Raw genomic sequence first — 14,212 nt, 5'->3', positions numbered from 1 at the left:
CTTATTGTGAGTTAATCCTATCTCATTTTCCATAGAGACAGAGTTTCTTTGAGAACTAATCTTTCTTTTATGCCTAAAGGTGGTATCCGAGTTTATTTTAAGCCAAACTGTTCATCTCCCTGTTTTCTTTCCTGAACCCAAAAAATGAGGGAGAAAGGATATTCCATACCTTGGATGTACACAGACAACTTGGGTACTGTCTTGGCAGAACTAAATCTTTCAGATCTCTCGGATCAGTTCATTTCTTGTGAAGGTAGAAAGGGGACAATCTATGTTAAAAATGGATCTATTTCAGTAGATCGACTCACCTGAACACCGAAGCCCAGATACCCGAGACGAAAACGCCAAACAGACCAGGATACTGAATGGCAAAACATAGGAAGTTTAACACGGGAAAAGAGTCGGTTGGCCAACATGGTGACCTTTGCCCTTTTCCATACTGTAATGTGATCTTGGAGTTGGTATAGTAAGTAAGGGAGGTGTGGGGTATGAAGCCCCCAAGTTGGATGGGTTGAATTTAGTGTGGCTTGTTTTCGTGGTGGTGGTAAATTTTCCCAGTGTGGCTTTCCAATGTTTTGTACATTTAGTATCCTAGTCTGTACGGTGATTTCGTCTCTGGTATTTGAGTTTCGGTGTTCAGGTAAGCCAATCTACTGAAGTAGATCCGTTAAAACAGACTATTTCCAAATGGTCGTCTCGGGCTATTAACTTTTGTTATATTCACCACAACAAAACTATTCCAGCCAAAGTCGTGGCCCACTCTACAAAGGCCTTGGCTTCATCTGTGGCTTTTTGGAAAGGGTTGGATTCTCCAGATATTACATTGTCCTTTGTACAAATGTTAACATGGCATTACAAGCTTGATTCTTTGTCTAGGTCTAGATCAGTTCTTGCTAGGACCGTTCTCCAGGGGCTCCTGAACCCTCACACTTTCCAAATAGGTTCATAGGTATATACTAAGCTAACAACAACCAGGGCCTTTTATAAGCCTAGCAATCAACCCATCTCAGTTGCAGTTCCCTGGTAACACATACATTTGAATTGGGAGAATATGTTTATTAGGAGGAGTATGTTTGTTAGGATGTTACTAAAATGTTACGGGGGGGGGGGGTGTTAGGTGGGTGTTAGGGAATGTTTACTGTCAGCATCTGTTTGTAAAGAGACATGGAGCCAGCCCAGTTAGAATTTGCATTTTCCCATCCAGTGGTCAAGGTTGTTTTAATAGGGTTAAGGATAATCCCTGATTCACATGGATGGGCAGCATATTCAGAGCATGGGGATCCTTTGAGACACATATCTCTCTTGGCAGTATGTTTTGTTTATGTCGCAAACAAAGTTCGTATTCCTGACTCTAGTTTTGCAGATGTACAAAATGTTCATCAGGTCTGGATCTAAGGATGCTTTGTATTCCAAACAGAAATCACCCCTCAGCAACATGTAGGAAACAAAAGTATAGACACAGCTCTAAGGTGATCTATATAGGACGATGTGTTAATACCCTGGATTCTCTTGGTGAGGAACCTCTGTGGGTGTTCCAGCTGTTTTTTATATCAGATCAGGTACATGCCAAAGGGTGCATTGTATTCAGTGATGGGTCTGATAAGGGACAAGTAGAGTGATATTTTTAACTTACTTGGACCTGGATGTCATACCCTTACATAAGTTGGGCGATACAGAATGATTTTCTTACTACCTTGACTATGTGTTGGCCAGAGGACAGATTACTGTGTGCATATGTTCCCAGATCTTTAAGTACTGGATCATCTCTTAGAGGTGTCGTATAAGTCAAGTAATTTGCCTAAGTAGACATTTACCCAAAAAGCACTTCTTTGCATTGAGTTTTAGTCTGTGGCTTTGACACCAGTCATTTATCTGCCAGACCTTCTTGCAGGATCTTAATGCCATGGGGAATTTATGATAGCTCCCAATTTGCAGCAGTCTGTGAACTTGATGAGACCAAAGCCCTTCACATTAGCCTTGACCTCTGAGAAGTAGAGGGCCAAATAGGAGTGGCACCAGCACAGAGCCCTGCCGTACTCCACTGGTGAACTGATTCTTGATGGAGCTGGTCTCAGCAATCCTGACGACTTTGGTTCTAGCTGTGAGCCAGCTGGCAATGCAGTGAGTTGAGTTGGGATTTATGCCTAGTTCAGTGAGTTTGTCCACAATACCTGTGGGGAGTTGTGTCAAATGCTTTAGTCTTGTCTAGGTAGGTGGTATGTACCATTTCCCTTTATCAATTTCCTTGGTTACCTTCTCAAAGAAGTGTACCAGATTAAGTAGGATTGACCTTCCTTTGACAAAACCAAACTAGGATGGGACCAGTGTCTCTAGGTTGCCAATGCCTTTATTGATCATTTCCATAATAATTCATTGTGTGGCTTTACATATTAGACTAGTCAGACTAATGGGTCTGTAGTTTCCAGAGTTGATGGTCCACCCTTGTAAATGGTCATAACAATTGACATCCTCCATTTATATGGTATGTAGCCTGTCTTGAGGCTATAGTTGAAAAGTGGCTCAAGTGGTCCTGATAGGTCATTGTTTCAGGCTATTTATGAGGCAACCTGGGATACTGTTAGCCTTTGTGGCCCGCTATGACCTGCTCCCTGCTTATAGCTGGGGAATTTATGCTGATAGGGATTTCACAGGGGGGGGGGGGTTGTAAAGTTTCACCTGAATTTGTCGGCCAGCAGATTTACTTTGTCAGTCTGTGGACGGTACCATTTATTACCAGTTCAGAACACTGTTGTGTGTTCCTTTTGAGGTTTCAGGCATAGCTGTAGAAGGCCTATTTGTTGTCTTTAGCCTGAGAAGATATCTTAACCTTGTAATTGGCCTTGTATTAAATTAGTCCTCTTAGTTTCCTGTTTAGTTTGATTAGTGAGCTCTTGTCATTATGGGAGTTGCTGTTTCTGACTTTAGCCATTTTCCTTTTGTTATACACCTTGCTGAGATTAGGATTCCACCAGTGTGGGTTGTTTTTTTGGGTGTGTTTTGGGCTGGCTTCTGCTAGGTACAGCAGCCTCTTTGCAGCCATTTGCGTGTTTTTATGGTGTTTCTATGAATAATTCTGCATTGTGAACTCTGGGTTGGGCAAGGCATTGAATTTTGATAAACTTTCGCTTAATAGGATATAGTTTCCTTTAGAATAGCTTGCAACTGTAACAGGTTTTGCTGGGTTTTCCAAGATGTCCTTCATGGATGCATCTGCAGTCATAACAAGTGGGTTGTCCTGTCTCTGTTGGTCTTAAAGCATCAGGCCATTTTCCTCAGTCTTTCTTGCACTTCTAAAGCTGGGGGACTCTTTCTTGCCTCAGCCGATGTCAGAAAAAGTTAACAATTGTTTAACCTGTGGGAAACAAATACCTCATAAAGATTTCCACTCTCACTGTCTGCCTTGTTTAGGCCCAGCCGCAGCCTGTTCTTCAACCGGAACAGTTTTTCGGTACTGATTTTGGATCCTCCGACTACCCAATCTTCCAAAAACGCAAAGATAAGAGATACACGCGTCGTCCCGGCGTTTCGCCGAAAAAAACTGATCAAAGTACAGCTGAACCTATTCTTACAACTGAGGCCCCTGCTACAACTCTTGAATCGACCTCAGAAATTTTACCCACTACGGTGGCTGACTTATCAGACACCATCCCTTGGATGTCTCTACCCCAGCACGTGGTGCTGCTAGGCCTCCAGCAGCCATGTCCATTAAGGCCTTCGCCAGGGCTAAAGCAGCCAAGACTACTAAATCAGTGCCTGTTAAACCCCCACATCCAGGCCCTCTTCTAGTTCTCAAATGCTTTCTTTGGCAGAAGATTTAATTTCTTTAATTAGAGGATCTCAATCTCACCCAGACAGGGCCTCTCAGCCCCAGAGAAGAGACCTAGGGCAGAGCCCCTGAGCCAGTGTCTTCTGATGATTCTGCTGATGAATCAGACATTACTGACCAGCCAGAGGCTCCCTTCTCCAATTTTGAAGATTCTGATGCTGAAGAATCCATTCCAGCTGCTTCCCCACCAGAAGAATTCTCCTTTGGGGAAACCTTGCATGCCATGCGAGAACAGTTCCAATGGCAGCAACAGGATTTTCAGACTCCAGAAAAGACTTAGGACCTTTCTGCACCTCCCACAGCACAGGCCCTTAGCTATACCTCCTGTTCTCTCTGTGGTGGATGATGCTTTCAATGATGTTTGAGATTCTTTACCCCCAGCCCCTGCCAAACCAGACAGATTTTACAGGGTGCCAGATACTCATCACCACCTTTACAAGGCCCCACTTGCAGACCCAGAAACTATATCCCAGGGTCCCAAGGCAGTAAACCCTATTCCTTCTGAAAGGGAAGCAAGGTCATTAGACAGATGGGGTAAAAGGTCTACACTTCAGCTACTCTCTCAGCTAGAGCTTTAAACTGTCAGTTTCACATGATACAATACCAAGAGTTTATGCTTGATCAGTTAACTAAAAACTAACCACTGATGAATCTCTTGATAAGAAATATGTATTAGAGATGGTAAATAACATACAACAGGTTAGCAACCATTCCTTAAAATGTGGCTATGATGCACTGGAGGCTTCATTTAGATCAGCCATGACAGGCACAGTGATAAGAAGGCATGCATGGCTAAAGGAACAAGCTTTACCGGATCATGTTAAAGCTAAGTTGCTAGATGCTCCTATGGACAAGACAAGTTTGTTTGGTACACCTGCCCAGCAGGTTATGAAGAAAATGGAAGAAAAGGCAAAATCTGTTCAAACTGTTAAAGATTTCTTGCAGGTTCAACCCCAAGGTTTAGCAGGAACTGGCCTGCCAAAAATTGGTCCTTTCCTGACTCCACAAAATTTCAAAGGGGCAGGAATAGACGTTCCAGAGGCAGAAACCAATCCAGAGGAGGTGCCTACAGAGGACGACAGTGGCAAGGTAACAACAGAGGCACAGATGCAGCCACTGCCACTACATCAGCACAACCACAGTGACTTAATCCTAACTCCGCCTACCAGGGAACAAATAGCAGCTCCTCTAGACGGAAAGTTAACCTTATTTTCAAAGAACTGGCACTACATAACAAAAGACAAGTGGATTTTACAAACCATAGATCAAGGTTACCGGTTTCACTTCCACACTTTACCAGTCAAAAGAGGAATGCCAAATCTACCTCCAAATCAAAAAACAGAGGCTCTACGCCAGATAATGGAGTTAGCAAACATGAGAGCTGTGGAAAGAGTGCCAACAGCAGAACAAGGAAAGGGGTTCTATTCCAGACTATTCCTAGTTCCAAGAAAGGAAAAAAGTTGGAGACCAATTCTCGACCTGTCCACCTTAAATACATACATCATTGTCCCAAAATTCAAAATGCTGACCCTACAGCAACTTCTTCCCATGCTGGGCAAGGAGTCTTGGCTGGTAACTCTAGATCTCAAGGAGGCATACCTGCACGTCCCCATTCGACCAATCTGCAGAAGATACCTCAGATTTCTTGCAGGATCAGAGCACTATCAATTCTCAGCATTGCCCTTTGGCTTATCTACTGCGCCCAGAGTATTCACAAAATGCCTGGCATCAGTAATCGCCCATTGCAGACTACAGGAATTCAGATTTACCCATACCTGGACGACTGCCTACTACAAGGGGACAACAAAAGCAAGCTGACAACAGATTTACAAAGGGTCATTTACTTGCTACAAGGACTGGGATACACAGTCAATTTACAAAAGTCAAGGCTGATACCATCCCAAACAAGGACATTCTTGAATTGGACACAGTACAACAAATGGCATTCCTGACTACAGAAAACAAAAAGAACTTCCTCTTTACTTCTTGGCACTAACAAAACTGAACGAGTTAACAGCAAGAAAATTTCTGCAGGCCTTGGGCTTCATGGCATCATGCATAATCTTGGTCCCATTTGCCAGACTACATATGAGGAAACTACAGTGGTACCTAAAGAATTTATGGTCCCAACACAGACACAGTCTAGAAACAGAAATCCCACTAATTCCATGCTTAAAACAGGAGTTCCTATGGTGGGCTCAGGCATGCCAGTCAAACCCAGGCCTACCCTTTCGCAGATGTCAACCAAGCCAGACCATCACAACAGACGCTTCAGACCTAGGATGGGGCCCACATGCTGGACAAATGCGTGCAAGGATTGTGGACACAGGATCAACTTCACCTGCACATCAATCTAAAAGAAATGCTGGCAGTAAAACTGGCAATCCAAAAGTTCAAACCATTCCTCAAAGAGGGCCAGTTGATGATAAGGACAGACAACACCACAGTCATGTGGTACATCAACAAACAAGGAGGCACTCATTCATACCCCGTATGCAGAATGACCTTGGAGCTGTGGACCCTGGCACTCAGCTACAACATTCAGTTACAGGCAATGTTTGTACCGGGGAAAGACAATACTCTAGCAGACATATTAAGCAGAACCACTGATGCCCACGAATGGAAGCTGCACCGGACATCTTCAAGACCATCTCAAAGAAATGGGGAATGCCACAGATAGACCTATTCGCATCACCTCTCAATCACCAGCTCAAAAAATTCTGCACAAGGACATTCCACCCACTAGCATGGAAAGTGGACTCACTCTCCTTCAACTGGAAAGGCCTAACAGCATATTCCCACCTCTTCCTTTGATACACAAGGTACTACTAAAAATCAAGGAAGAACGTCCAAGGATAATCCTGATAGCCCCAAACTGGCCAAGACAACACTGGTACCCACTACTGAAGAGCATGTCTCGGAACAATATGTGGCCAATACCCGTGATGCCTTTGATGTTAACTCAGAACAACTACAGCATCATACATCCAAACCTAAAAACGCTGCAACTGACTGCATGGAACATCACATAGCAGCAGCTAATCCAGAACTTTCCCAAAGAGTTAAAGACATTATTCTTGAAGCACGCAGACCTTCAACAAGAAGGAACTATGCTGGAAAATGGAAAAGGTTTGTCATTTGGAGTACCGAAGAGGAAAAGATGTGTCAAACATAGATATGCCTAACATTCTGGAGTATCTGGCGAACTTCTTCATTCAGGCCTGTCCTACTCCTCCATCAAGATACATGCATCAGCTATTTCAGCAGAATACAGCTTTGATCCACCTGTTTTTCGCACCCTTTGCTCAGGCAGTTCCTCAGAGGAATCAAGAATGTAAAACCTCCAAGGAAACCACCATTACCAGCCTGGGATTTAAACTTTGTGCTAGAAAAGTTGACACTATCACCCTTTGAACCAGCAGCAACAGCAGACCTACAACACCTGTCATGGAAAACTGCCTTCCTACTGGCAATTACTTCAGCAAGGAGGGTTTCAGAACTACAGGCCTTAATGGCAGTGCAACCCTTCCTAATCTTCCACCAAGATAGAGTGTCCATGAGAACTAATCCTACATTTATGCCCAAGGTGGTATCCAGAGTATCTTTAAACCAGGCAATCCACCTACCTACCTTCTTTCCCAACCCACAAAACAGAGGGAAAGAATACTGCATACCTTGGATGTACATAGACAGCTACGCTACTACTTGGACAGAACAAAAATAGCAGAAAGACTGACCAACTTTTGTAGCCTATGCAACAGGAAGGGAAGGAAAAGCTATTTCCAAACAGACAATCTCCAAATGGATAGGAAATTGCATACGATACTGTTACTCCTTCCATGGAAAACCAATTCCACAGAACATAAGACCTCATTCTACAAGGGCAACAGCCACTACCACAGCCTTCGTGGCAACCAAAGACATTATTGAGGCGGCTACTTGGACCTCCGTGCATACATTTGCCAAGCATTATAATTTGCCTCTATATTCCAGATCCCGAGCAGGGTTTGCCACTGCTGTACTGCAAGGGATCCTAAACACACCATAATCTACTTTTATCCTCCTCCCTAGTTGGCTATGGTATTCTACCCACTTGTTATGACTGCAGATGCATCCATGAAGGACATAGTACAGTTTTGTACCTACCATAAATGTAGATGTCCGAACTGGATAGCATCTGCAGTCACCTCCTTCCCCTCTGTGGTACTCCTAGGGTGTTTACCCTCCTAATAGCTAGCTGTTGGGGAGTCTTTATGGTGTATTTGTTTGTATAGATGTACATATATGCTTATTGTTGTGTTTACCTCTATCTATTTGGAAACATTGGCATCTATCCAAATTTTAGCCTGCAAGAGGGCTACTGGCATCTGGGGCAAGAAACACTGAGGAAAATGGCGTCGGCTGATGCTTTTATACCTGAAGACCAACAGAGATGACGTCGGGTGGAGTGCGACATCAGCGGGACCCGGACTTTGGAATCCGGCCGACTGCAGGGCTGCCTGACGACAGGACAACCCACTTGTTATGACTGCAGATGCTATCCAGTTCGGACATCTACATTTATGGTAGGTACAAAACTGTACTTTAATTTTATTTCAAATGAGATAACCTTGTGATCCAACCTCACCAGTGAAGACATGACATGGGGGCGCAGGGGGCAGCACGCACTCATATCAGTGAGAACAAGGTACAGTATGTTTGAACCTCTGGTTGAAGTGCACACTAACCGATAAAAGGCATTTGTGTTAATGTCCCTGTCTATAGAGGGGGTACTTACAGTCTCCCATTAATAGAGTGTTTGGTTTGATGGGGAATGCCTGCATTAGGTCTAGATAAGAGATTCTTAAGACATAGATGGTGACCTACAGCTAGCTAAAGTATGTTAAGGGACTATATCTAAGATGATTTTCACATGGACGAACTCCAGGGTATCATTCTGTTTAAACAACCTAGACAACCCTTGTGCCAGAATTAATGGACATGCTGCACCTCAGAAAATCCAAATCCCATCGAGTTACGCGCTCGAGAGACTTGAACCTCAGCACTGAAATAAATAGGACATGCTGGAGGGACAGATTCATAACCCAGAGGCTCCCTTCACTCTGGAATAAAATCCCAGTCCAGGTTAGGCAGAGTCCCACATTGACTCTCTTCAAGAGGAATCTTGATGAGTGGATGGGAGATCGTAGGTTTACCCCGGCTATCACTTCTGTGTCACTGTTAGACAGAGGCACAGTATACTAACCTCAAAAAAAGGCATAGCAAAATTAATTTAAAATGGGTGGCGAAAGCCAAACACACTCTGGCTAGGCTTATAAATGCCCTAGGGCAGATAGCCTAGTATGAACCTATGATGCCCGTATCTACCAAGCTGGCTACATAGATATTTGGAAATTGCATATCCATGTTGTTCAGGCCTTTATTAGGGTAGGCTATTTGGGTCTGATGACTGGGTTTTACAGAGGTCTTCTAAAGTGGTCTCTAGGGTTAGGGATCAGAGTTGAGTAGTGCCAAGATATGGTATTAGTGCTGATGTGCAAGCTAGCTGCTCTGAGCTTGACATTGTGCAGTTTATCACTAAACTGCAGGTTACAGTCCCACTACTAGTTTTATAGGTTAACTTCTGTGTTTTCCAGCTCATGTAGACCAGGCCACCACTTGTACTGCTAAATGGAAAGTTCCAGTCCTGTTAATGTAAAAGTTCAAAAAGATTGCTTAAGAGTATATGCTACCACAAAACTTTAACAAACTGTCTGGACAAGGTGATTTCATGTCAAGTCAGACCAATAGCAAGACAGTTTGAGCAAATGCAGTAATTTTAGCTTAAATACAGATAAATGCTCAAATAACAAGAAATCAGTAGTCAGTCTCTAAAATAGCATCTGGAAGTGAGATTTTTTTAAATACACAAGTACTTAGCTTGTGCCTGGATGGTACATGATACAAGGAAATCACTTCAGAGGCTCAGGCGATGACACCAAGTGTTGCTGAGCTCTGTGGGAATCAGCCAAGAGCCTCTCAAACACAATGGTTTTATACAGGCGCTTAAAACAAGGAAACTGTGTAGAATCCCGTTAGCAGGGCCAAAATTGCAGGAATACAATAATGTACCAACAAAAATACAAAGTAGCAACTTAAACAGTAACTCTGCCAGTAAAGCTTCTCAAAAGTGCAGTTCACCACAATCAGCACAATATCAGAGGTAATTGAAAAAGATTTGAAGTGCAAAAATATGTAAGTAAAGCAGTTAAATGAGGTGCAAAGCAGAAATATAAATCTTTCATCTGTCAGGGATAGCACATGATTATTCAGGACCCTCTCAGAGTGTGGCAAGGATGCTAAGCAAATGAGAGCTTTGTGAAAATGATGGTTTGTGGTAAGGGGGTTAGCTAAAGAGCAGTACTTTTTTTTGCTGAGTGGGATCTCAATAGTACGAATCTATGTAAAGCAATAGGTGGGAAGAGTACTTGATTAACTTACACAACTGACAATGGCAATCAAAGGGAGAGGGAGGGACTTTGGTAGTCAGATTACCATAACGGGTGAAAACCAGAGAACCTGGCTATCAAAACAACAACAACAAAATGTTGGAAGTGTTGGTGAAAAAGTCAAGATGTAAGAAGCCAGATAAATAGGCACCACAGCTTGTCATCCTCAGTATATCAGGTCTGCATGTGAGCAGAAATGGCCAGGAGTATGTTTTGGATCAATGATATAGAGACTTAACATCTGCTCTTATAGCCAGGGCTACTGCAGCAGTGGTTAGTGTGATAAACATAGTAAAGTTGTATAAGTGAACTTACCATCACAGAAAATGCTTGAATGATCACTGCTGCAGTAGCTGCTCCCTTCCTCCACCCCCCCCTTATTTGTTGGTATTTTTTTATGTCCGGGTGTGAATAGTTAGTTGTTGTTGTTCCTAACATTGTCCTTTCAGGGCTCAGTTTCCCTGTCTCTGTTGGCATGAAAAGGTCTGAGGGGCGGCTTGGTGCCTAAACCTATATGTTTAGTCTGCTCCGCTTGAGCGGAGTGTTTGGGCATGTGGAAGGTGCCCTGAAACTTTGGAAGCTGGTCGGCTGTTATATCCTTGGCAGGATGTAATCCATATAGCTAAGGTTACTGCAGCAGTGGTCATTCAAACATCTACTGTTTACGGTAAGTTTAGTTACACAACTGTACTTTTTGCACTCTGTAAGTTGTGTTTTAAGAAAGAAAAATAACTAAAAGGAGCAGTTCAGGATAAATAGTATTTTGTAGATTACTTTATTACCAATAAACTGTCTACGTTACACATGTTATTAACTAAGTTTGTCTTTTTTTTTTTAAGGTATTCTCTGTGTGGCTGATCAGTGTCATGGCTTGCGTGAGTTAGCTTTAAACTACCATCTCTTAAGTGATGACCTCCTCCTTGCTTTATCATCTGAAAAACATGTCCGACTGGAGCACCTAAGAATTGATGTGGTCAGCGAGAACCCAGGCCAGACGCATTTCCATACTCTCCAGAAGAGTAGTTGGGATGCCCTTATTAAACATTCTCCCAAAGTCAATTTGGTTATGTACTTTTTCCTGTATGATGAGGAAGAATTTGACCCATTCTTTCGGTATGAAACACCAGTTACCCATCTTTACTTTGGGCGGTCAGTAAGTAAGGATGTTCTTGGTCGAGTTGGAATGTGCTGCTCCAGGCTGGTTGAGTTGGTTGTATGTGCTAATGGCTTAAGACCACTGGATGAGGAGCTGATCCGCATTGCTGAACGATGCAAGAATTTGACAGCCATTGGCTTAGGCGAATGTGAGGTGTCATGTAGTGCCTTTGTGGAATTTGTGAAGATGTGCGGGAAACGTCTGTCTCAGCTGTCAATAATGGAAGAAGTTTTAATACCTGATCAGGACTATAGCGTGGAGCAGATTCACTGGGAGGTGTCTAAACATCTGGGTAGAGTCTGGTTCCCTGACATGATGCCCACTTGGTAAAGTAAATTCACTAATGTTGTCCCCAAGAACTTGGTTTAGTGAAACTCTAATCAGTGTATAGCACACTGGTGACATTCTGTCAGAACTGTGTCTAATGCAAGGTGATAATCGCATAATGAACTAAGATAACAAGTAGTCTTATTTATTAGGACACTGGATGTGCCCTTAATAAAACTCTTTTTAGAGTCAGGGTTTTAAGCTAATGAGGTTTCTGGAATAGGTAGCAACACCAGGGACCAGTACATTTTTTCCTGTCAGCAGTCGGTCTTCATTTCTTTTGTCTTTTTGATTTGATTATTTTGCAAGTAGTTTATTCTTTAAAATTAATCTAGTGGCACTTTATATCTCTTTACATATGTATATTAAGCAGTGAAAACAGACTGAGCAGGCTGTACAGGTTGATGATGTATTCTCACAGCAGTGCATTATAATATAAATGCATTTTCAGGTTTTATAATTATCTGTGGGGGGGGCACTTTTTCCCATGTGACCCATACATGAATGCACACTCACTCACTGGTGTGTGTGTGTGTGTGTGTGTGTGTGTGTGTGTGTGTGTGTGTGTGTGTGTGTGTGTGTGTGTGTGTGTGTGTGTGTGTGTGTGTTGCTTTTGATTGGCTTATGAAGTAATCGGGCAGTATAACAGGCTGCTTTTCATTTTGTAATAACCTAAATCTTCTGTTGCTATTTAAGCAGCCACTGAAATATAGTCTAGTAGAGGATATTTCTTTAATAAAGTTTGGGAGTTGCTGTCCAAAATGTCAGATGCATAGGAAGTGTCAAGTTGTTTGGAACAGCAGCAGACTAATATATGCTGTATAAACTAAGGAACATAGTACAATATTAGTATTTGGTAGTTCTCATTAGAGAATTGAGAAAATGTAAAGTAATGTAATTTGTTAATTTTCAGAACACACTGTATATAAAATGTAGAATTTATGGAATGTATTTTACATTATGTATATTTTGTCTTTGGAATATAGTTTGTAAATGTTTCAGATCTCTGGAATTAAGACAGAAGCTAGCATAATCTGCTTCTAAACAGGACAGAAACAGTATTACATTTTACTAAGCACTCATAAATAAAACCCTGAAAGCTATGATCATACGTGTGCACTATGCTGTAAGTAAATTATTTCTAAGCAGTTTACTTAGAGCAAGATATTTTTGTTTAATACAGACTGTGTAGCAAAATACAGTATAACATTTTAGATGTTCTTCATCTCACATTGCTGCAGTCCTTACACTTGGGTAGTCCGCTGTCCTCGGTCGGCCCGAATATCAAAGTATAAGGCTGACGTCGGTCAAGGCGCATTTGACTGACATCAGGATGTCAGGGTACAAATGCGCATGACCGACGTCATATCCTCAGTCTTTTTTGCCGCATGGTCCGATGCAGAAGCAGCATTGCAAGTGCCGGTTGGCATTCTGAGATTTTTCGATTCCGAAGTTTCAGACCGAGTTCAAAGTTGGCTAAGTACCCCGTTGGGAATATTTTGGTTTTTCTTGCCTCAGTGATTTACCGGATGTCAGAAAAGTCAATAATTGCATTTCTTGTGGGAAACAGATACCGCATAGAGATTATCATACTTTGTGTATTCCTTGCTTAGGGCCTGAGCACGACGTTGTTGGCTGTCGCTCTTGTGCTAGATTCAATAAACGCACTATAAAGAGAAGGTTGGATTGTGCCAGGTTAGTCTTTGGGAAGCGGTGCAATTATAAAATGCCGTCGGATGCTCCGGCGCCCGCTTCTTCGAAGAAGCGCAAGGACAAAGCAGTTAAGCCTAGGCTAGAAGAACCATCTGTACCGGACGCCGGTTCTTTAGAGGTGTCGGTGGAGCCGGTGGCTCCACCGGAGGTTTCTTTGTGTTCCCAGGGTGAGACTTTATTATTGCAAGATGTGGCCTCTCAGGAGGCAGGTCAGGCTGAGGGGGCTTCTCAGGTTACTATACTCCCCTCCCTTCCTAGGGTGGCTAGGCCCTCTCCTTCTGTTTCAAAGGCTTCTCCCAGGGGCAGGCCAGGTTCAGTTTCAGTTGGTGTCACCCCTAGTTCTTCTGGAACTGTGCCCAAGAAGCATATGCTTAAAATGGCAGAAGATTTGATTACTTTGATTAGGGATTCTATGCCCCCTCCTGATAAGAGACCTAGGGTGGAGCCTGAGTTAGGGAGTTTTGAGCAGGCTTCAGATGTTTCAGAGTCTTCGGCTGAAGACTTACAGGAGTACTCTCCTTATTCTGATTCTGATGTGGATGATTCTACTCCTTCTGCTTCTCCTCCTGAGGATTTTTCTTTTTCAGAAACTCTTCATTCCATGAGGGAGCATTTTAAGTGGGAAGGTCAGGACTTCTCTGATTCCAGGAAAAGGCTTAGGGAATTTTTGTTTTTACCCCAGCATAGGCCTTTGGCTATACC

At 42.9% G+C, this 14,212-nt stretch overlaps 1 protein-coding gene across 1 annotated transcript in view; it reads left to right on the top strand.

The window, feature by feature from the left end:
* Window positions 1–12,908, top strand: part of FBXL3 (F-box and leucine rich repeat protein 3) — a 522,035-nt gene extending 509,127 nt beyond the window's left edge. Inside the window, exon 5 of the mRNA XM_044060902.1 lies at window positions 11,154–12,908. Within this exon, the coding sequence (XP_043916837.1) occupies window positions 11,154–11,800 (647 nt within the window). The 3' untranslated portion in view covers window positions 11,801–12,908. The remainder of the gene's footprint in view (window positions 1–11,153) is intronic.
* The last annotated feature ends 1,304 nt before the right edge of the window (window positions 12,909–14,212 follow it).

This window comes from Protopterus annectens, chromosome 2.part0 (assembly GCF_019279795.1).
Source record: "Protopterus annectens isolate FY-2018-M chromosome 2.part0, PAN1.0, whole genome shotgun sequence".
Lineage (NCBI taxonomy): Eukaryota > Metazoa > Chordata > Ceratodontiformes > Protopteridae > Protopterus > Protopterus annectens.
This window is presented reverse-complemented; position numbering and strand designations above follow the sequence as displayed.